The sequence below is a fragment of the Lepisosteus platostomus genome, chromosome 3, assembly GCF_059453375.1.
Source record: "Lepisosteus platostomus isolate fLepPlt1 chromosome 3, fLepPlt1.hap1, whole genome shotgun sequence".
NCBI lineage: Eukaryota > Metazoa > Chordata > Actinopteri > Semionotiformes > Lepisosteidae > Lepisosteus > Lepisosteus platostomus.
The window spans coordinates 65,046,138-65,069,009 of record NC_142613.1 but is presented as its reverse complement, the minus strand read 5'-3'; the positions used below and the strand labels follow the sequence as shown (position 1 = coordinate 65,069,009).

Below are 22,872 nucleotides of genomic sequence, written 5' to 3'. Positions count from 1 at the left end.
CCCATTCTGGCCTGCTATAGAGCATGGCTTCTCAACCTGAAACTCTCCCAATCCACTCTTTTACACAGTTTTGCTACCAGAAGCTCTTCAGTTATTAAATTAAATGATAATTAGCAGGCTTAATATAGGAATTATGGGACTAGTTTTATCAAAGTGTTGGTAAAATAAGAAATGTAAGTGTTGTTGACTGTAATTGTAATAATTGTAATTAAACTTGTGTTGTAGTAATGTGATTATGATCAATTGCTTGTTAAATTATGTAATTTAGACGTCATTTTAAATAGAGCTGACAGTCCTCTAAGACCAAAGTGTAGTAGATTACCTGATCAATAACTTTCAAGAGTTGCCATGTTGAGAAAGACTTACTGCCTCACCATGTGCTGTGTGTGACTTTGTAGTGGCACTGAAGCTTGTGAACCCTGGGGATTCTGGTAGCTATTCCAGAGCAGACTTATCCCCTGGTAGGTCTAACTGTTCTGAGCAGGTCTCCGGTGTGAGGTCAGTCTAACACGGCACTTTCTCCTACAGTCTGGTAGTTCAGCATGGTGCCAACAACTCCGAACGTTAAAGCTGTATTAAGTTAGCGATGCCAGAACAAATTCTTCAATTTGATCTAGGGTCCCAACAGAGTACCCCAGCTAATACAATAAGAATTATTTGACTCTTTAAGACCAGGGCTGGAACAACCCTGCACAAGAAGGTAAAAAAAAAAACCTGCACAGGAAGTCACTGTTACTGTCCTTTTTAAGTGTGCGTTTTTGTATTGCTGCCAGGAGAGGGCACAAGAGGCTTAGCACATGAAAGCAGGGGAAAAATGATCAATTATGTACAGATATACTGGGTGCTGAAATATAGTAAATATTGCACTTCAAAAGGAACACAGCTATACTGTATGTGACACAGGGAGAATGAAAATATTTTGAGACTTACAGTAATAGGGCCTTTATCCCTTCAGTGGGTATTTAAGATATTTAGCTCAATATTTAAAACAATATTCATCTTTCAGTCTGAGTTTAAATGTAACTTTAAGGAAAATTCAGGTAATTTCTGTATATCGCAGATTCAAGTGGGCATTTTTCATGCTTATTTTGGGACACACAGAGATTGTTGGGACAGTGCAAAAATGGATGAATCATTTGAGTCTGGAAAAGTGTAGGGATTTCTGGTCATGGAAGGGAAAGAAGTAAATTTGGGGGCAAAAAGGGTTGGGCTTTAATCATTGAAGAAAGATGTATTTCCTTTTTTAGCACCCATCAGTGAGAGCTTGTACCTGTCAGTAGCCTTATCTGGGTTAGAGCAAGGGCTCTCAAAATCCCTTTCAGGTTCATGTCCAGTGGAGGAAAAGCTTCATTATCTCACCTTTGTTTATTTTATTTGCATAAGACCAGGGCACTAGGACTGGCTGCTGTTGTAAATAATCTTTTTACAGGAGTTTGTGTTAAATGTTGTTAATAATCTTTTGTTTATCTCATTAGTGCCAGGAACAAAGCAACCGGGATGCATAATGAAATGTGTGTCTCAGATCAAAAGGGTAACATAAGGCTAAAGTGTAGACATAGACTTTCAGCTTTTGCTTCTGGGTATTATTTGTCATACATGTCTAGCACATATGTTTGAACAATGCCATTTGTTGTGCTCAATCCCCCCATTTGGGGTGAGTGTAAGTATTGGGATAAATGGCTGACCGTTGTTTCCAATTGCCCATGGGTTCCATGTTGCGTTAAGTGTGAAAATAGATCAGTGAAAATCTACAGTCTCAGTTCCAGCCTTTGTAGTATATGGTTTGGGTCTTAAAAGGCTGAAAACTTCCCAAACAAGCAACAAGTGAAAATGGCTGCAGGCAAATCCTGACAAAGCCTTTCAATGGAACATATTGTAACGCAGACAGTAAACACACAAATGAGTGGTAATGGAAGAGCTTTTTTATTAGTCAGAATGGCATAGTTTTCGCTATTCTTTTTTTCTATCAAAATAAACTTTATTTCACATGAAACATCTCAGGGTAAGTACACACTCATGCAAAGTCATGCAATCTCTACTATATTACAGGTGTTCTAAATAAAGTGATTGTCCTTTATCAATCAATCAGAGCAAGTGGATGTTGGGACTGGAGATGCACAATGAAAGAGTCCCTCTAAGCCCTACCAATGAATGTTTTCAACTCCACAGCCAAAATATGTTTTCCTTTTTTTTCCTTTCAGTGTGAAATTAACTTCTACTTGTTTTTTTTCAGGTTATTCACGGTCAGTGAAGCCAAAGCTTAATAAACAACACTTTTCCACGACTGAAGTTATTCTACCTTGTATGAATCACTTTACAGTGACAACGTGGTTTCACTTCAACTAACAGGCAAGCAATAAGCCTTACTGTAACAGGCATACTGTTCAGGGATTTTACACAATGCTGTTTTGGGGGTTATTTTGTCTAGAGAGGAGTTTTGTAAAAGAAACAGGTTCTGCATTCCACCGACCATAATTGTGTCTCATTTGCAGGGCTTGGATCAGTCTACGGGCTGTGTGGAAGGCTTGGCACTAGTACTCACCATTACTGGAAATGAAAGTTGTGTGTCTCTGACTTAATGTTAAAAATGGTTAATTCGTCATTGTACACTTTTAACGTTTGTGCTTTTTTAATAACTTCTCACAGGACCAGGAAAAAGAAACCATCCACCTACAACAGGGGGTGTGTATTTCCTAACCAGGACCCGATTTCCTCATTTCTCATGACAGCCTTATTTCATGTGTCTACGGTATGCAGCTTGTAACAGCACGAAGATGGAAAAGACATGCAAGCCAGAACTCATGACCCAAGATGCAACAGCACTTGCTGCCACAATTGTTTTTTAATAGAACGTTTTTAGGTCTCTTGATATGGGGGGTGAGATGGCTTCTAGGAAAGGGGTTCCAGGTCAAGTGAAGCTATAGAAACTGCACATTCAGAAGGCCTGTTCCGCATCAGTGTGAATCGCTTGCAGATTATACTGTGCCTCTGACTGGACAGATCACTCACTTAAGACTTAGGATACTTCCTCCACACACTACACTTTTTAGTTTAATCCTACATTACATTACATAGGTCAATTGAGAACAAACTTTCACAAATTTAAACGTTTGTACAGCAGTGCATTTAATGGATCAATTACAGCTTTGGTACTTCAAGGTGTAAGCACTCAGTCAGGGCAACCCCAAATGAACCAGACCGAAGACAGCAGTGGGATGAATTTTCTTCCTTTCTTCACGATGTGCGCACAATAGAGGATCCACAATACAACAAGTTAATCTCGTACAAATTAAACATGAAGAAACAAAGAAAGCTTCAGAGATAAAATACACTTTCAGGTGAGGGTGGCTGATTAACTAATACCCCACCTACACTATCATTTTTAATCTTAATTGGTTAATAAGCTGCACAGTCCAATAAATGATCACCATTTGACCTTCCCATGTACCCTTCCATCTTAAATCCCATAATACTCCTCCCTAGTCCTCTTCACCTTCATCACCAGAACTTTAGACCATATAAGGAAGGTCAGTGTATATGAATATATGGCTTTTCATATAGTTTTAACCAGAGGTAAAAGTTTGGATGATTCAAAATGATTATAATACTAAAGTATAGTTATGGCTCAGAGACCATAAGCTTTGAATTGATAGTTTTCCTCATTTGAAAGGAAACTTTGTCTAAACTATAGACTCAGAAACCTGATAGAACAGGAAGTGTGCAAAGTAAGTGCCGAGCCTAAAGAGGGAAAAGCAATGTGGGATTCTCTTCTTCACTTATGTGGCTCAATATGTGGGTGAACAGATTGAGTGAAAAGGCAGGACCAGTTGTAATTTAAGGAGAATACTCAACACCCTTAACAGAATTGTGTCATGTCTGGGCTGGGAGTGGCTCACATACCAACCAAGACCGTGAGGACCAGGTTGGGCCTCCTATCTGCGCATCCATCTCCCTCTTGATCAGAGACTGAATTATCCAATCAATCATCCAATTAGGCACTACATTTAAGTCCCAAAACCCAGCGGGATCAGTGCTCTGACATTGAGTTATCTTAAGTAGGGCAGTCCCCTGCCTGCTTTAAAAACCTGCCTTTGCAAGGTTCAGAAATGGCCTTCTTCTTCAGCTTCCTGATCTTCTCCGCATTCCCTCTCTGTCTCACAGCACCAGAATTCCCTGTCAGCCTTAAGCCTTCAGGCTTCTCTGTTAGCCTCACTGCTCCAGACTTCCCTGTCTGTCTGCCTTCATCATCCGGCTCCACTTCCATCACCCTCCAGTCTTCCGAAGCATTGCTGAGAGTCCCGAGTGCTGCAGTTAGGTCTCAGCCTGTCACTGTGACTGTGGCAGTGTACAACAACCAGCCGCAGCATAACAGATTGTTGGTTTTTTTTAATCACTTTATTGGCCACATACAATTTCTTGTAATAGGAATTTGTCTTTTCACATACCCCAATTTGCTCTCCATGAGAAACACAGGCAGGGAGAGAAGCTTGGGGTCAGAGTGCAGGGTCAGCCAATCAAACCCCCGGAGCAGTTGGGGTTAAGGGCCTTACTCAGGTGCCTGACGGAATAGGATTCCTCTGCCGGCCACGGAATACGAACTGGCAATCTTGCAGCCACAGGCGCAGATCCTTAGCCAGAGAGCCACCACACCACCCCTGTTATACATACATAGTAACAGTAATAACAGTGAAATAATGCACAAAGTCTAGAAAACAGAGAAAGTTAGTTACTCTCTTGAAGTGACATCCGAGCAGGCAGAGGTCTATTTGGCACTACTGTGTCTCCTCTTTTTTTGTCCATCAAGAGGTGGGCTAGGGCCGAGGCTCACCTAGTGTAGTCTACACCATCAACAGAATCTGCTAACTATGTTCTGCCATTAAAACTTCCCAAAGCAATAGCAGTGATTCAATGTGTTGGATATGTGATTCAATGTGTTTCTTTATACTAAAAGTGGTCTTCAGAAAGAAGAATACTGTTGTTTCTAGTTTCCGAATGAACAATTGTACAACAACTGATTTACAGGTTATAAAACTCTTGAAGACTTTATGACTATTATTATTTGATCTCTTTATTATTTCACACTACAAGTCTCTTGGCATATTGAGGTTGACCTCGAAGAGTTGTATGTTACATTTATTGTACAAAAGAGATTTTAGATATTTTGCTTTTTATTCCATCCTATTTCAATTTCCATCTGTATGTAATGTATTTACTTACTACAAGGGTTTACACTGTTCCTTTTTCCTGTTGATCGATCTGTCTTAATTAAATATATTTATTCTCTTGCTAAGTATTGTAATTGTTTAGTAGTTAGATTTTTGTTTTTTCTGAAGGCAGTTTCACAAAGGAATTAGAATTAATCTAGTTTTTTTTTAATTGTGTGGTAAGTGTTATCTAACAAACCATGCAATTTGTCATAATACCTCTTTTGAATTTTGCCACACCTGCAATTTAAATACAGTAACCAGAAAATCCTGATTTTAAAGCACATTCGTCACTAGATATGAGTCAGTTGGCGAGCCTTTTTTGCTTTTTTAAAACTCCTGTACTGTATATGAATGAGCCAGATAAAGCCAGCAGCCATTTCACTCTCCAATTACAACTGGCAGCCCACTGAAGCTCAGCAGGTGTGAGCCTGGTCAGTGCCTGGTCAGTACCTGAATAGGAGATCTCCTGGGAAAAACTAAGGTTGCGGCCTATGTGGGTCCTAATGCCCCAGTATAGTGACGGGGACGCTATACTGTAAAAAGTCGCCGTTCTTCAGATGAGATATAAAACCAAGGTCCTGACTCTCTGTAGTCATTAAAAATCCATGGGCGTTTCTCAAAAAGAGTAGGGGTGTAACCCCGGCATGCTGGCCCAATTTCCCAGTGGTCTTTACCAATCATGGCCTCCTAGTAATCCCCATCTATGAACTGGCTTCATTACTCTGTTCTCCTCCCCACTGATAGCTGATGTGTGGGGAGCGTTCTGGCGCACTATGGCTGCCGTCACATCATCCAGGTGGGGCTGCACATTGGTGGTGGTGGAGGGGAGTCCCCATTACCTGTAAAGTGCTTTCAGTGCACTGTCCAGAAAAGCGCTATATAAGTGTAAGCAATTATTATTATTATAAAGAAGTACTGTGTGTACTTCATGTAAGGTAATCAGGACGATCCAGTCCTCTTTCCATTCTGAGATTGCTGAGTAACTGTCACATAAAACCATGGAGGACAGAGAGCAACAGAGGAAGAGCATTAACTGAAATTAAGCATTTTAAAAACCTGATGACATAATAGTAAAAATACTGTTTTGATAGATGAAAGAGAGTCTAAGAACTATTACTCTTTTCTAAAAATGTGGAAAGTGTTTGAAGCAAAATATACAGTAAGTCCCTTGATAGAAGAGAATCAACCACTCTAATTTTTTAAAGCCAGTTTTAGAGCCTAAGAAATTAGAAAAGAAACAAAAGATAGGAGGGAATTCAGCCTTATTTTTTGAAGCTGAGAAACATTTTGGTTCCTCTTCTTTGAACTATCTTGGTAGCTTTCATGGTATTTCTGTAACTTTTTCATGATAAAATCAACACAATATTACAATTTTTTATAAACTTTAATTTTTGCTTTATTTCTATGGATTGTGCTTGGCACGTCATAATCCAGTTTTTACATTTTATAATTTTTTTATCATTTCCTTGTAAAGACTATGGCAGACGCAACATAAACCCCAAAACACCGTTTGTAGGTTGCTTCGGCAATTTCAGTCCTAAAAATTGTACATTTCTCTTTTATGTACCTTCAAAATGTGGCTGCAGTTTACAATTCATTCATGTTTTAAAGTATTAGAAAATGTTTATCTCAATCAGGCTGAATTTGAGCCCTGAGGGCAGCTTGTAGTGTATGAGCACAGTATCCACACATACAGTACTCCAAAACCACTTAACCAGATCAGGTATGGAAATTGCGTATGTAACTGATAGCTGTGTTATTAACCACCTGAATTAGTCTCTCTTAGTCTTGATGCTCCAAAGGATCATGAGAAGAAATGTGTAATTATAAACTACACACCGAAAGCCCTATTAATCTTGAAAGCAGTCTAATTCCTTAGTTCACCTGTTTGAAGGGCAGATTCCTAGTTACCTTAACCTTACCTCTCTGGTCGGTTTGAATGGTCAGCTGCTTTCAAATACCCTGTATCAGTTAGCCATTGCATTATCAGGCTAAGGAAAAGTGTTCTGTTCATAGTACTGTGTGTAAGGAAAGTTCAACAAAGAGCCCTGGAACAACCGGGGACAAAGTTCTCTTGTAAGTAACTAGACAGCAGCAATATTCTAGCATTGTAAGAAAATTGCCCCACCATATTATATATGGTAGATTGTTTCTTAACTCTTAAATTGTTTCTACCTAATTCAAGATGACATTACATAACCCAAATAAAATATGAGAAACAATATCCATTAACACATTTTCTATTTAGTACGGTATCTTGACCCAGGTGTTTGAAATTATGAACGCATGATTGTTGTATGGATAAAGAAAGCGAAAAGACATCAAACATTTCCTCAGAAATACAGCAGCACAGAGAATTCTGTGTTGCACAGGTGCTGCTCAAGTACCAAAGGCAATCGACTGTCATGGTTAGATCCTAATTTGCTTTTCTTACTTTGGGATGCAGTCACAGCTGAACCATGGGGTCAGAAACTGGAGTGTTGCAAATAGTTCTGTGTTATATATTGTATTGTAGCATGCTGAGGGGTATACTACCTACTCCAATACTGAATACAACTCAGCCTTTTAACATTCTATACTATTTAACCAATACAGGCCGGTTATGAGGGTTCAACACTGATGGCAAAGACAGGCTACCTCTTGTGTGGCTCCATGCCTAGAAAGATACAGAGGTTGGAGAGCCTCAAGGCATGCTGGGGAATGTTTAGTTATGTTATCTGCAACTACCCACCAAAAGGCAGGCAGTCACTAAGGCAGAACTGGGATGTGGAAAAGCCTGGTAGTAACTACAGTAGCTCACATCAACCCTAATGTTTTAACTGATGAGAACTCCCCATTTGGGACTAGTTTTTCAATTGCAGTAGCTTACTGTGGACATGAATTTCTTTTCAAACAGTCTGGTGTCCTCAAAGCATGATTTCTTTTTAGTTATTTAAAGACATCTTTTTGATTGCCTTGCACATTACATCACTATTTTACTTAAGGATTTTTTACAAATATACTGTAATAATAGGGAGATTTGCCTCCCCCGTGACCCTGTATTTTATAAAAAGGTTAGAAAAAGGATGGATGGATAATAATGGGGAAATATGAAGTTTTTTAATAGAATAGTTCAAGGTATATACAGTAAAAGAGTCCAAGGTATACTGTATCACTTCAAGGTTGGTCTTAATACTTCCATGGAGAAAAGCTGGGGTATGCGAAAAGATGAATTCCTAATGCAAAAAATTGTATAGGGCTAATAAAGAAACATTATCATTATTATTAAGATGTATTTTGATATTTTTGTAAATGCACATGCAGTATGCATGGTTGTGTAGAGCTCCAGGGCAGAGCGGTGGCTCTGTGGCTAAGGATCTGTGCCTGTGACTGGAAGGTTACCAGCTCAAATCCCGTGGCTGGCAGAGGAATCCTACTCCGTTGGGTCCCTGAGCAAGGCCCTTAACCCCAACTGCTCCAGGGGTGCTGTACAATGGCTGACCCTGTGCTCTGACCCCAGGCTTCTCTCCCTGTCTGTGTCTCATGGAGAAAAGCTGGGGTATGTGAAAAAGATGAATTCCTAATGCAAGAAATTGTATAGGGCTAATAAAGAAACATTATCATTATTATCAGTTAAGTACATGGTGGAAATATTTAAATATTTAAAAAACAAAAAAAATATTCAGTATATTTTGAACCGAATTTTAAATCTCTGAACCATTAGAAATGAATGCACAGGCACTATCTGTCCCTCCATTTTTAGCCGCTTTTTCCAATATAGGATTGCCTATCCAAGCAAGCAGTCCATAACAGTCCATAACAGTCCAGACACACAGACACCCACACCCTGGGACAGTTTTCCCAGAAACCATTAACCTTCCAGTGTGTCTTTGGACTGTGGGAGGAAATCCACGATAACAAACTCCACACACACGTTGCACCCAGTGAAAACTGCCGTTTATCGAGTAACGCGTTGGCTAAGCTTGAAAACCAAGACGTTTTTGAAAAAAGAAATGGAAAAAGAATTTTGGAGGTACTCTTCGCAGACTTTGAGAGAAACCCCTTTTATGTCCATGTGCTTTTCAGGAGCCTTTGTAATAAAGACCCGTAAAATAAATTGACTATTGTTGCCAGAGAAAGAACAATGTATTGTTTTTGCAGAGGGTAATAGATACTGTAGCACCCCAGAAAATGAACACAGAGCTACAATGCTAACCACCGCGCCACTGTGCCGTCTGTGTGCCGTTTAGGTAACCATTAATTAGAAATGGAGTGCGCCTGACAGGCAGGCAGCTTGAGCTATTAATACCCACGCGTGAGGAGAGGCGAATCTGTGTCTTTCGAGTAATGGGTCCTTTACAGAAGAGCGTGTATTGGCGGCTCAGTCTAATATTTGTTTTTACGGCATTTATGTTTTTTGTAGACGTTTTTACGGCACATCATTTTTCTTGTGCAAGTTTAAGGGAGTCTGGAAATGTGAACTTTTTAGATGAGTCACCAGAGAAGAACTTCTCATACGACATATCCAACGAAAACAGGTCTCTCTCGATCGCGTTTGCAGAAAGTTTTAACGTGAGTACCAATAAAAGAGGTGTGTTATGCGGAAACACTTGTTGTTGTTAATGAAATCGCGGAGTACTCTTAAAAGCATGGTCACAACTCGATAGACATTTGCTATAGAAACCTACTTAGGTAATGTAGGTTGAAGCCGATATTCTAGTTTCTTTCAAGAAACAGCTGCCTTAGATCAATTACGGTAGCTACTACAGTAGCTCTCATTTGTAACATTTATGTTCGATGGTATCTTAAAAAATGAACGCACAGACCAGCACCACTAAAGAAAGTTGATTTGCTGACGGAAGCTTTAAGACTGTTCAGCAAGAAAAACTGTGATCGTGAATGAGATGTTTTTGAGCGTGCAAAAGCTCTTTAAGATTTATTGGCTGTGTGCACTTCTGTCTTTGGAGATCATTTATAGACCATGAATAACATTTAAAGGTACTGAAAATAAAAACAAGCATGTAATGGTAAATCATGCTGTAAACAGAACTGTAAGTACTAAAAAAAGCCTCTCCACATAATGTAATCATGGAGTATATCATATTAAGTGACTATTAACTAGTTTACTGTAAGTATAGAAAAATAATAAAATCGCTTTTTAGTGGAAGAGTCCAGGTTTTCTTTTTCCCTTTCAGTTTTTAAAATATGAAGCTTGCTATCTGTTTTGTACCGCAGAGTTCAGAATGTGGAGACAACAAACTTCGGGAGTACGGCCTAACAATGTATATGAGTGGACTCCTGCTTGGTTCACTGTTTGGTGGTGCTCTCTCAGACAAGTAAGATTGCCTTTAAGAAACGTAATTTGGATTTTCTCATTAACGTGGACATACTGGAGCTAAACAATGAAGTTGGGAATTAATGTAATAAGAGGAGATACAAATAATTTCAAATGAAATTTGGTTAGCTGAAGAGAGGAAATGAATGTTGGCGATATTAGGTGTGTTGTTTATGATTCTTCTCATCTGCATCACAAGTCACCAGGCCATAGGGATTGAAGGAAGTGTAGAAGAGAACACAGTAAAAGACATTAAACTACTTCACTTCTAATGAAAACAGCTAATGAGTTAGGTGACAGCCTTCATGTGAGAACACAGTCCTTTTCCATTTTTTAAAATAAATTATTCAGAACAGTTAATTACAGTTACTGCTAGAAAAGGACAATGTATTGTTTTTGCAGTGTTTTGTTACATGCATTAAGATGGGAAAAGCAACTGCTGACCCAAAATAAAGGAATTTCAAAATTCTATATAGATGCATCTGCAAGTCATATTACTGCGAATAACAGGAATGGAGCTGTAAATTGTGCATTTTGTTATCCTCTGCAATTGTTCCCCTTCAGTAAAATCGCTAATGAGGACTGCATAACTTAATCTTTCAGACCTCCTGCTTGCTGAGCCTAATTGAAAATAACATCTTAGGTCAACTTTCATTCTCTTCAAATTTTGTGAACTGCTTTTTAGCTATCTTTCTCAGATATTAAAGAGATCGTGGTTCTTCAATGTGTCCTCATATTATATCACCGACTTTAGTTCCAGAATGACTTTTGCTGCTTCTCTTTTGGACTTTTTCTAAAGCTTTTTTTGTTCTTTTTTCCCATGTGGAGACCACAACTGTCACGCCCTCTGCAGCCAGAGGGCGCTCCTTCTCTGTCCTGTCCCTAGTTTCCGGTCTGCTGTCCTTCCTGTCCCTCTCTTTCCCTTGGGCTATATATTTCCGGGTCTTGCACTCTGTCCTGGCTCAGCATTGACGTTCGGATGTCCTGAGACCTGCCTAGCACCAGGGCGCCCCACGTCCGCTCCCTGAGGGCATAGGTTTCTATACGGCATTCCTGAACTCTTTGCATTATGAGCCCGGGCCTTTTTCGCGTCTCGCCGCTACGCATATGGGTCTTTTTCTGCTCTCCTGCTCCCCACGGTTAGTCCCTTTGGACGTCCGTGACAGAATGCTGAGCCACCTACTGACCCCGCGAGCGGCGTTTTTTTGTCTTGCCGCAGTTTTTTTTTCTTTTTTTTCTCTGGGCTGTTTTTTTTTTTTCAGTTCCTCTATTCTAAGCACTGGATATCACTCCGATCTTCCGTGCCTGTGAGCGGGTCCTGCATCTGGCTTTCCTCGGGTAGATCACTCCGATATCAGTGATTGAATGTTGAGCTGGCTTGCCTATTTTTATTACTGGATATCACTCCGAGCTTCTGTGTCTGGAGCGGGTTCTCGTGCCTGGCTCTTCCTGGTCTGGCTCTCTCCGATATCAGTGATAGAATGGTAAGCTTTCTGCCGTTCCTCCATTCTTTTCGCTGGATATCACTCCGGGCATCTGTGTCTGTGAGCAGACTTCGGTCTGGCTTACCTCAGGTTCTTCTTCTTCTTCTTCTTCTTCTTTTTCACAGCCTTAGTCCCAGACTGTCCTGGGGTCAGCTGCTTTGGTTGCTCTTCTCCATTTGTCTCTGTCGAGCACATCTTCCTCACTCACTTCACATACCTCCATATCTTTTCTCACACAATCTATCCATCTCTTTCTAGGCCTGCCTCTTCCTCTGTTACCTTCCACCTCAAATTCCATTACCCTCTTTGTAACTTCCTCAACGTCCCTCCTCATGATATGTCCATACCACCGTAACCTCGCTTCTCGCATCTTCTCAACCACATCCACCACCCTACATCGTCTACGGATTTCTTCATTTCTGATCTTATCCTTCATTGAAATCTGCAGAATCCATCTCAACATCCTCATTTCAGTTCTTCTCATCAAGTTCTCTTCCCTCTTTCCAACTGCCAAGCATTCAGCTCCATATAGTAATACAGGTCTAATCACAGTCTTGTACATTTTGCACTTTAACTTTCTGGGAATTTTCCTGTCACAGATTATTCCAGTTATTTCTCTCCACTTGTTCCATCCAGCTTTCACTCTTTGTTTTACTGCCTCCAGTGTTTCTCCTCCCTTTACCAGTTTTGATCCAAGGTATTTAAAGTCATCAACTTGTTTCAGTTTTCCTCCATTTGTCTCCTCAACATTGGTCATAGTATCTCCTCTTCTCTCCATTACCATTATTTCAGATTTTTCTGCATTCATTTTCAGTCCACCCTTTTTTTTTCAGGTTGTCCACTCCGATATCAGCGTTAGAATGTGAACGTGCCAATTGCCCAGTCTGCGGTATTTTTCCCCGGGGTTTTTGTGTTTTTTTTCTTGTTTTTTGCCTTTTGTTTTGATTTTTTTCTTCTTCCTGGTTTCCCCTCCTTTTTGTTCCCCCCTGCTACCTGTGTCTCGGAACTTTGGTTCCTACCTGTTTTTGGTTCCTATATGTTTTTTGTGGTTTGTCTCCCTGGCCTTTCCCAGGTTTTTGTCTGTTGTGTTTGTGCTTGTGTACTTTTTTGTTTTAAGTCTCCGGAGCTCTTCTCTACCCCCCCCTTCCTCCACCCAATATAGGTTTATACCCCGGAGGAAGGGGTAGCTCTCAGCCGTGGATTCCCGGAGGTTTCCTTTCAGTTAAATGAGGTTTTTCCTCCCCCCAGTGCTGGGCAGCTCATTTATTTGTATGGGCGTCGGGAGCCGCCCATGAAGGGGGGGGTACTGTCACGCCCTCTGCAGCCAGAGGGCGCTCCTTCTCTGTCCTGTCCCTAGTTTCCGGTCTGCTGTCCTTCCTGTCCCTCTCTTTCCCTTGGGCTATATATTTCCGGGTCTTGCACTCTGTCCTGGCTCAGCATTGACGTTCGGATGTCCTGAGAGCCGCCTAGCACCAGGGTGCCCCACGTCCGCTCCCTGAGGGCATAGGTTTCTATACGGCATTCCTGAACTCTTTGCACTAATGAGCCCGGGCCTTTTTCCCGTCTCGCCGCTACGCATATGGGTCTTTTTCCGCTCTCCTGCTCCCCACGGTTAGTCCCTTTGGACGTCCGTGACAACAACTGTACTGTATGTAATATTCCAAATGTGGTCTAATTAAAACATGGTAAGTGTGACAGGTTGAGACTGTTACAGTGACTGTTACCGGGAATCCATTTTGGTGATTTCCTGTATTTACTATATGTGTTCAGGGATTTAAAATCCCCCATTACTACAACACCGTCTTCAACACTACACATTCCTCATGGGGTTGTGGAGATGATATACCGTAGGCTTCTATGTTATCTTGGTGGTTGTATAATATACTGCTGTGGTCAGGGACTTCTCATTTTCAGTTTACCCAAATATCCTCAGTTAGTTTTCCCCTTCAGTAAAATCCCTAATGACTATGTAACTGAAGGTTAATTTGAATTAACTACCAGGGTCAACTTTCATTGTTTTTAATTTTTTTAAATTTCTCTTCTTGGCTGTTGTAAATTATATTTAAAACGTTAAGCTCACAGATTATCATTTTGATGGCATGGTGGGGCAGTGGTTAACATTTCTATCTCGTGGTGCTGTGGCACTGGGTTCAGTTCTGGACATGGGGTGCTATTAGTGTGGAGTTTGTATGCTGCTTGGGTTTCCTCTGGGTGCTCCAGTTTCCTTCCACAGTCCAAAGACAAACTGGCAGGTAAATTTGCTTCTGGGGAAAATAAGTCCTGGTGTGAGTGTGTATGTGTTTGTGCCTGTGTGTGCGCAGTGATTGACTGGTGTCCCATCCAGGATGTACCCTGCTTCGTGCCCTTTGCTTTCTGGGATAGCCTCTGGATCCCCCACAACTGTCAGTTGGATGTAGTGTTTAGAAAATTGATGGATGGATGATAAGTTTGTTTGTTTTTTGTGAAAACCAACAAATTGTTTTTGAAATTCTCCAGTGGTGCTTCAGATGCTTGTTTTGCAACTCAGAATACCAAATTAAACCTTCTACATTCTATTTTCACTACTTTAAACATGACTTATTATTTTGTGCTGTTGAGTGTTTTTAGCTTTATTTCTTGCTTTTCATAGGGCTGTCTAACAATCTTTTTTTTAATAAAGATATGGAAAGAAAGTCCTCCTTGTGGGATGCAGTACTATACAGGCAATCATAGCATTGATGCCTGCATTTATACCCAATGCCATTTTCCATCTAACTGCTCGTCTGATTGGTGGAATAATGTGCTGTGGTATAAACATCGCTTCCTTTAGTTTGGGTAAGACACTTTTCACTTTTTCTTGGAGGTAAGGCTCGCTTCACAAGAGCTGGAATTATGCACACCGATATTCTGGTGCATCTCTTTAGGCTGTACATCGTGAACTTGCAGTTAGGAGAGTTTGAAAAAAAATTAAGGATGTGAGAATTGTATTGGAAGACCTTGGAGAATTTTCTTTGCTGTAGTACATGACATGATCAGTTAAGTCAGTATTATTCTGTCTATCGTACCATGTTTTTGCAAACAGCAGATATTTAATTTCTCAGTAAGGGTGAACCCTATGGTCCAGATATTGCAGTTTTGAGTCTGCACTGTGTCATGGATCGACTATGGTTGTTCCCAGACAGCAGCTCAATTGGCGAGACCCATCAGGGTTGTATAAGCTGAATTTGATCTAGGTGTCCCTGGTTTGCACTTGTCTGGTGCTGCCAGTGTGAAACTACAGTGGTGTCAGGGAGAGCTGCTGCCTACTCCTAGCTCTGCTGTCTGGGATGAGCTGCTTAATTGCGTGCCTTTGGAAGGAATGGAACGTGTCTGTGTGCTTCTGTGCTGGTATGAAATACGATTATGTGTGGAATTGCAGATTGAGGGGAGTACTGTATAAACAATAAATAACCAGCAATTCCAATTTACAGAAAGAAAAAATACATTCTGTACAACATTATTAAAATCATTAGTGAGTTAAATTTTTTAAAAAAATAATTCAGTTATTTAAGACAGATTCATGCCATACAGTGTTTAATTTGACTGTTTTTCTGAAGTACTGTTCATAATGCCACATAGCTTCAGAACTCTATGACCATTTTCTCTCTGTTTCCTCAGGAGTTGAGTGGAGCTTGCCCAGATACCACGTATGGCCCCCCGCCTTGCTTTCCTTTTCCTTCAGCATTGGGATGATGTTTCTGGCTCTGATTGCATATCTTGCATCAAACTGGCAACAGTTTTATTTAGCCATTGCAGTTCCACAGCTTTTTTGTATCCCTCTTTACTTGTAAGAAATAAATACGGTATCTGCTCCTTTTGCATTTTAATACTTCAAGCCTTTTTCTTCCTGTGTTGATTCAACATTTTTTTTTTTGGGTAGCTGTATTCCAGAGTCACCGAGGTGGCTACTGATGAAGAAAAGGTTCAGTACGCTAGAGGAGTACAGACATGAAAGCAGAAAGGACCAGGAAAATCTGGATCTAGTAAGGACTTGCTCAGTTTTCATTTTGTGCTTGGAATGCAATATTACACTTCTTTGCACAGAGATTATGGGAGTCAGAAACAGCGAGCAGCACAGTGACTTTGTTGAAGCAGCCTTCAGCAAACAAACTCTTAACACTGGCATTCAAGAAAAAGCTGAACTGAATGAACGAAACTGTATACATTTGATGGCCCAAATAATCTATCCTTGTTTATAACCTTTGTGATTACTTGTAATCAAAAAAAGTATCATTCAGCTCTTAACTTATTACTTGTGGAGGTTAACAAATATTTATTTTAATTGCCTGTCTAAATTCAGAATAGAAAATGCCATGAATGCCAGCGGCTATATCACCCTGCAACTCACAACTGGCAGCCCACTAAAGCTAAGCAGGTGTGAGCCTGGCCAGTACCTAGATAGATGGGAGACCTCCTGGGAAAGTTAAGGTTGCTGCTGGAAGTGGTGTTAGTGGGATCAGTAGGAAGGGCTCACCCTGTGGTCTTTGTGGATCCTAATGTCCCAGTATAGTGATGGGGACACTGTACTGTGGAGTGTCCAGAAAGGTGCTATATAATTAAAAGGAATTATTATTACCCCTGCAGTTGATCATTTTAAATGTGGGGATGCAGTTTGACAATACATATCATATACATATCTTTAACCTAATTTCAGTGTGAAAGAAAGATGATATGACAAATATTTTCTTTGAAATAGAGATAAATTTTTATTTAATATTGATGTAATGTGGCAATGCATGTATGAATATGCATTATAATTACTGACATTTAGTGTTTATTCTAGTTAATAAACTGTTAATACCTCTATTTTTTACCTGTTACTCATAGATTTTGGATACTGTTGGAATGAAAACCCAGCAACCCATTGAACAAAATAATGCAAGTGAAAGAAATTCTGATTTTCAGCACTTCAAATCGCAAACTATAGTCCAGCGTCTTTGTATCATGAGTTTTATAAGGTAAGTGGTATCTGGGATTACAAATTACAAATTCTGTTGATCAATATGAAACCTTATTTCAAAGCTGGTTAACTAATTAATGTAAAAAGAAAACTGGGATCTTGCAAGTGGCTCAGCTGATAAGGACACTAGCCCACGTGCAGGGTGAACTCTGTGATTATGGGTTTGAGTCTGGGGCATGTCACTAGCTGACTGTGACTGGTCAGTGGTAACTGAAGTGGCAACACATAGTGGGATGAGCACCACCAAGGAGTGTAGTAACAATTAATTCAGTATTCACAACTTTTCAGTGTTTTTCAGTCCCCATGGATCTCTGCGCTTGACAGGATGTTACTATTTTTGTATCTGCAGTTTGTCTTCTGCCCTTACATACTATGGAATATGTTTCAACGTGGGAAATTTTGGTGTGAATATCTATCTTGCCCAGTTTTTCTCAGGACTGACTGAAATGCCGACTTTGCTGGTACCTTTACTGTTGGTACGATTTGGTCGTAGAACATTCACCATGATTTCCCTGTTGATGAGTGGATCAGGCTGCTTGCTGTCCCTCCTGGTTTCCAAGTTGTGTGGTGAGCAATCCTAAATATAACTTTGTATTATGAGATTATTCTTGTTTCAATACATTGAAACTGTTCATGTTGAATAACAACTATAATAGTTATAGTCGTAGTTGACATGGAGACTTTATTTTAAAAAATTATAATCGTTTGTTTTTCCCTATCTTTTCTTTAGACATGCCTTCACTTGTAATGGCATTAGCTTTAATTGGGAAATTATGTATGCAGACTACAGTATTTGTGTCCCTGCTCTATGGAATAGAACTGTTTCCTACAGTTATAAGGTAATTAATTGGCTTTTTCTTACATGTTTCTTTGGTTTCACAAATATTAGGGAGAACATCACTATATCATGCCTATGAATTGAATATACTGGAATGAAAAACAATAAACTGAGAGCAACCTATCCTCTTGAGGTTGTTTAGTGCCTATATATTTAATTATTAAATAAATATATTGATAGTTTCTATTGTTATGACTGGGGGTAGAAATGTTGCTAAACTTTTACAGTATGTTTCCCAACTGCATCACTTTATCACTTAGAACACATTGTATTGTTTGCTGTATTTACAGTACCTAGATGGGCAAGACACAGATGTGTGACACAGTGTGCTCCTAATGATTTACTTAAGTTAATTAACTTCACTATACATCATTCAGACCACCATATTAAAGAACATTCACCAGTGATGTATATTTCTAGGGAGTTCAATGAACCCATTTCCAGTGGAATGGACCACTGCATAAATGCAGTGAAGACTGAGACAAAAAGAAGACGAGAGAGATGGGGGGAACATTCATCATCTGTCATCTCTCTCTTTGTCCTGTCTGAGGTGTTCGGTGTTGTATTTGGATTACAGGGGCAGAATTCTTGATTTTTGGTCCTGACTTATTACTGTTTCATCAGACCTGTACTGGAGCTGTAAAAATAATGCTAGTTATGAAGAATAGCTTGTTATTTCCTGCCTGCTGTTTGTAACACACAAAGGCATTTGGACTATGGAAAACAATTGTTATTCTGGTACAGTACTGCACTATTGAACATAAGAATAGTATAAAATACATTTGTATTGCATAACCTCGAGTAAACCTGGTCCTCAGAGAATTTTCCCCAGGTGGTGGCTAGACATATCCCTCAGGAGAACCAACCATTCTTCTCCTTTCAATCATCTGGTCTACCCAGCCGTGTCAAACCTATTCCGTCTAACCTTTGCCACTGAGAGACTGATGTTAACCTTTTACTAGAAGTCCTCAACCGGGCGGTATAGGAACTAAGAGTCTGGCTCACTCAGAGTGACTGATGTTGACTGAGGAACAGTCATCTATGAACCTTCTTCACCCTGTTTAAAGAGATCATTAATCAGCAACAGCTGCAGCAGCATGTTCCCACATGAAAACCTTAGCTGCTATTCACATACTGCGCCAATGTCTTTAAATCGCCCTTAAACCATGACCTTAATGATTTACAGTCTTCTTCCTAGTTGTTTAAACTGATAAAAGGCCTTAAAATGACAGCTGCTCTATTACAGTAGCTCTGTACCAGACGTTCAGACTTGATTGAAGGAAAAGGATATCCCTCACTGAGGTCACTGCAAGTCTGCCAGTCCCTGTGAACTGGCAGGGTTTGCTGCCAATCGATCCCAGCCAATGCATGAACACTCCATGTTTTACTACGTTTCTTTTGTGGGAGCGTTGTGTAAAAGTGACATTGTAATGAATTGTAATCAAAATGATAGTTTTTTTTTTACCATTCCTTTTTGGTTGACTAAAACTGATTAAATTCACAAATCCAAGAGCCCAGGCTTTTGGATTCCATATACAAATGGTCTTCTCTGTAGTTTCAGGTTACCATATCAATGGTAAAGTAACTCACAGGATCATTGAAATGTTTGAATGTATCTTTCTCACTCCTTTTCAACCCACCTTGGCAGTGAAAGGTCGTTAATGAGAAAGATTGTCTTGCACCCTTTGCTTGCTGGGATGGGCTCTAGTTCCCCACTGTCCTCTATTGGCTAAAGCAGTTAGAAAATAGATGGATGGAAAAGTTAATATAAGCACTGCCTTTGCGTACCAGTATTAGTAATCTGCACATTACAGACTCACTTTGCTGCAGTGGTTTGTATTCACTCAAATGCCTTCTGATATTAAATCTTTTTTTCTCCACAGGCAGAAATGTGTAGGCTTTGTGAACCTGTGGTATCGGATTGGGTGCATTTTAAATGCGGTCTTGTCCCCAAAAGATGGAATTTCTCTTGAGGCGATGATTTGTTACGGTAGTGGCCCGATACTTGGAGCAGGCCTATGTCTCCTGCTGCCTGAGACGAGCGGAATATCTCTACCAGACACCGTTCAAGACTGCAAGAAGCAGCCAGTTCCATCCCTTTTTTCTAAAAAGTAAGGATAACTTCAGATCAGGTTACGTTGTGTATATATCTTTAAAAATAGAATTGTATTTTGTCCTTGTGGATGATGACTACATCTTGTGTAACTTTATTAATCCATCTACCAGCAGAAAAGTGCATGTTCCTGGCAAGGTTTGCAGTGGCCTGGAGCCTATTCAAGAACTACAGTAGGAAAAACAAGACGAGGGTGCAAAGCAAGACAACATCCTGGAAGATACACCGGTTCGTTTTCAGTGCTAGGTTATAAATATTTTGAGGAAAAGCAGGAGAAAGCAAAGTTTCTGGCCAGATAAGATGGGGATACCAGTATTAAGAAGGCATCACAGACAAAACGTTGACACAGACAAATGTCAAATTAAATGTGATTCAATAATGCTTGGTAACAACTTTTGATCCCACCGACTCAGTTTCGGGATACAACTACCGCGTGCTGCACTGCGCCACCCAGGCCCCAGAGAGTTTCTGAAAAAAAAATTCAGATAGGACTGCAATACCACCCATCCTAATCCTGACGTGTGCCCCAAAATTCAGGGCTGATCTTAAAAATTGTCTAAATAATGTGTGAATCCTAACCCTAACCCTACCTGGGGTGTCAATTGAGCATTTCCGCGATCTGTATCTGAGCCTCGCTGAGCATTTGATTTTGACATGTTCCCCGACGCAAAAGGTATGAGTGGGAAACAATGAAGACCGTTGATCAATGCTGTTGCAATTAAATGAGATTAATTCATGCTTGGTGACAACTTTTGATGCAATCCCTAGTTTTGGGATACAATTACCGCGCTGTGCACTGCGCAACTCAGCCCCCAGAGAGTTTAAAAAATTTAATTTTAATTAACTTAAACCCAATGCATTACTATTTTAATTTTTCATGTAAGGAATGGTTACTTATGTCTTTTAACTGTACATACTAGATGCTGTAGTACATTGTGCAACAGTATAGAAGTGGACTTGGTTGTGTGCGAATTCTCAATGGTTCTCTGCACTGAATCCTCACGAATGTGTAAAAGTAAATGTTAGTCATTTTAAAAATTAAACTCTAGGTCACTCTTGAGATTTTAATGCATGATTAAGAAGGGATATGACAGGTCTGTGGTCATCTGTGAGAGTAAGGCATGTGCTGCCTAGAAAGCTTTCCTGATTTATAGTAAAATAATCGAATTTGTATTTGATTAGCTGTTCAAAGATAAAAGCATTACCTCATGCAATGATTACCTGAAACTAGCTAAGAGATGTCACAGAGCTCAGAATACCGCATGTTTTTAATACCACATGGATACCATCAGGAAGTTTGCTTGGATACAGAAAACCTCTTCTGAGGTAGAATCAAGGCTGGTACCTTTGATAAAGAGTGCGACAAATAGTTTCACAGTATTTCTTGAGGAAAATGTATGGTCATGTTTTTCATGAATTCATAAGCATCTCCATTTGAATAAAATCAATTTGTAACTTAAATCTTGTGTATACCATTCTCAATTTTTTATATAAACCAACATATGTTGTGATGTGTGGATTATTCTGTCTGTCTCTGAAATTTCTACCTTGCTAGAAATAGAAAGGTTTATAATTATTGCTGGAGTAGCATAATGTAGCTACAGTATAGCTGTTTTAGTATCTCCTGTTCACAAATGATAGGGAGGGCATCATACACAAACTGTATTTGTAAAAAAACATCACTCACATTCATTTTCATCCCAACTCAAATAAACAGCATCCCCTCCAAGATCTAACACTCACCTATGCTGATTTAAATGCCTAAACACCATGACATTGTTTGTCCTAATTCCATAGGAGAACTGGGAGAGACATCCTCCTGATTAACCATCAGTCTACAGGAAACAACACATTATTGATTGTTATTCTTGTTATTGCGAGCAGTTTTGATGCTAGTTAACTAGTTAAATACAAATCTAATTAAATATAACAAAGAGCATATTTGATTTGATTCTGAAAGTGATACAGTAGACTGTTGTTAAAAGTGATTGGATTATTGCAGTAGAATGGTGAGTCTTTGCATTAAAATAAGACTTCCTTCCAATGTTTATCAGCTGATCGGGATTCTTATACAACATTACATCACACTACAGTGAGGCCTTGGCAAGGGTTTATCATAAAGGAAATAGATGTCTCCATTCTCCTAACAAACCAACAGCACATGAGTAATTGACCAGGGACCTTTTAACATTCCCATGTAAATACAGTCACAAAAACAGCTACATGTTAATCAAATCAAGCAAACATACTGCCAGTGATATCTGTAGATTCTGTTAGAGGAAGCATATCCACATTAACCAGTGAAAAGGAGGAAGGTCAAATAACTTTTTCCAGATGCTGAACTTGGAAAGAAACTCAGAAATTCTCATGACAATATGAAAGAAATATAAGTATCTGGAGCCCTGTAATTTTGATGAGATGTCTGTCTGTATTCGCTTTTGTCACCTTTTGTTTCAGAAGCTTAAAGTATGCGCATCCATCCAACCATTTTCTAATCACTTGTTCTAATTCATGGTTGTGAGGGGGTATAATTTTGCACTGTGGGAGGAAACTAGAGCTTCCGCAGAAAACCCATGTGAACAACGTCACCCAGAGGAAACTCCATGCAGACAGCACACCAGATCTGGATCTAACCATTGCACCACTGCGCCATCCCGTCACAAGCTAATGTGTGCACAGGAAACTCTTCCCCTCACTATACAACCTTGTGACCTTTGTGAAACTTGTGCAAGTTCAGAAACTGATGGAGCTTTTTGTACACATTATTTCTGATGTAAACATAACAGGATCACTGTAGGATAGTGTCTGATGTTATTTTACAATTCTGACTGCAAAAGCACAGCTCAATATACTGTATGTCATTTCCTGTCTCTGTGGAAATAACTCAGATTCGCCTTTGCTTATTTTTAGGCAGTCGGAGCACCACACTGAGGAAAAA

The 22,872-nt window shown here is 39.8% G+C and overlaps 1 protein-coding gene across 2 annotated transcripts; it reads left to right on the top strand.

Annotated features, from left to right (window-relative positions):
• The first annotated feature begins 9,392 nt into the window (after positions 1 to 9,392).
• On the top strand, positions 9,393 to 21,395 carry LOC148675290 (solute carrier family 22 member 13). 2 transcript variants are annotated; one of them, XM_088626460.1, is made up of 10 exons: positions 9,393 to 9,758; positions 10,422 to 10,522; positions 14,665 to 14,819; positions 15,642 to 15,810; positions 15,904 to 16,006; positions 16,851 to 16,981; positions 17,333 to 17,550; positions 17,714 to 17,822; positions 19,705 to 19,932; positions 20,051 to 21,395. In XM_088626460.1, exons 1-10 carry the CDS (start codon positions 9,534 to 9,536, stop codon positions 20,109 to 20,111), a joined length of 1,500 nt encoding a protein of 499 aa, XP_088482586.1. In that variant the 5' UTR covers positions 9,393 to 9,533; the 3' UTR covers positions 20,112 to 21,395. The 2 variants fall into 2 exon arrangements, with proteins under 2 accessions (XP_088482586.1, XP_088482585.1); XM_088626459.1 differs by having other exon boundaries at positions 9,399 to 9,758; positions 20,048 to 21,395.
• Positions 21,396 to 22,872: the final 1,477 nt, after the last annotated feature.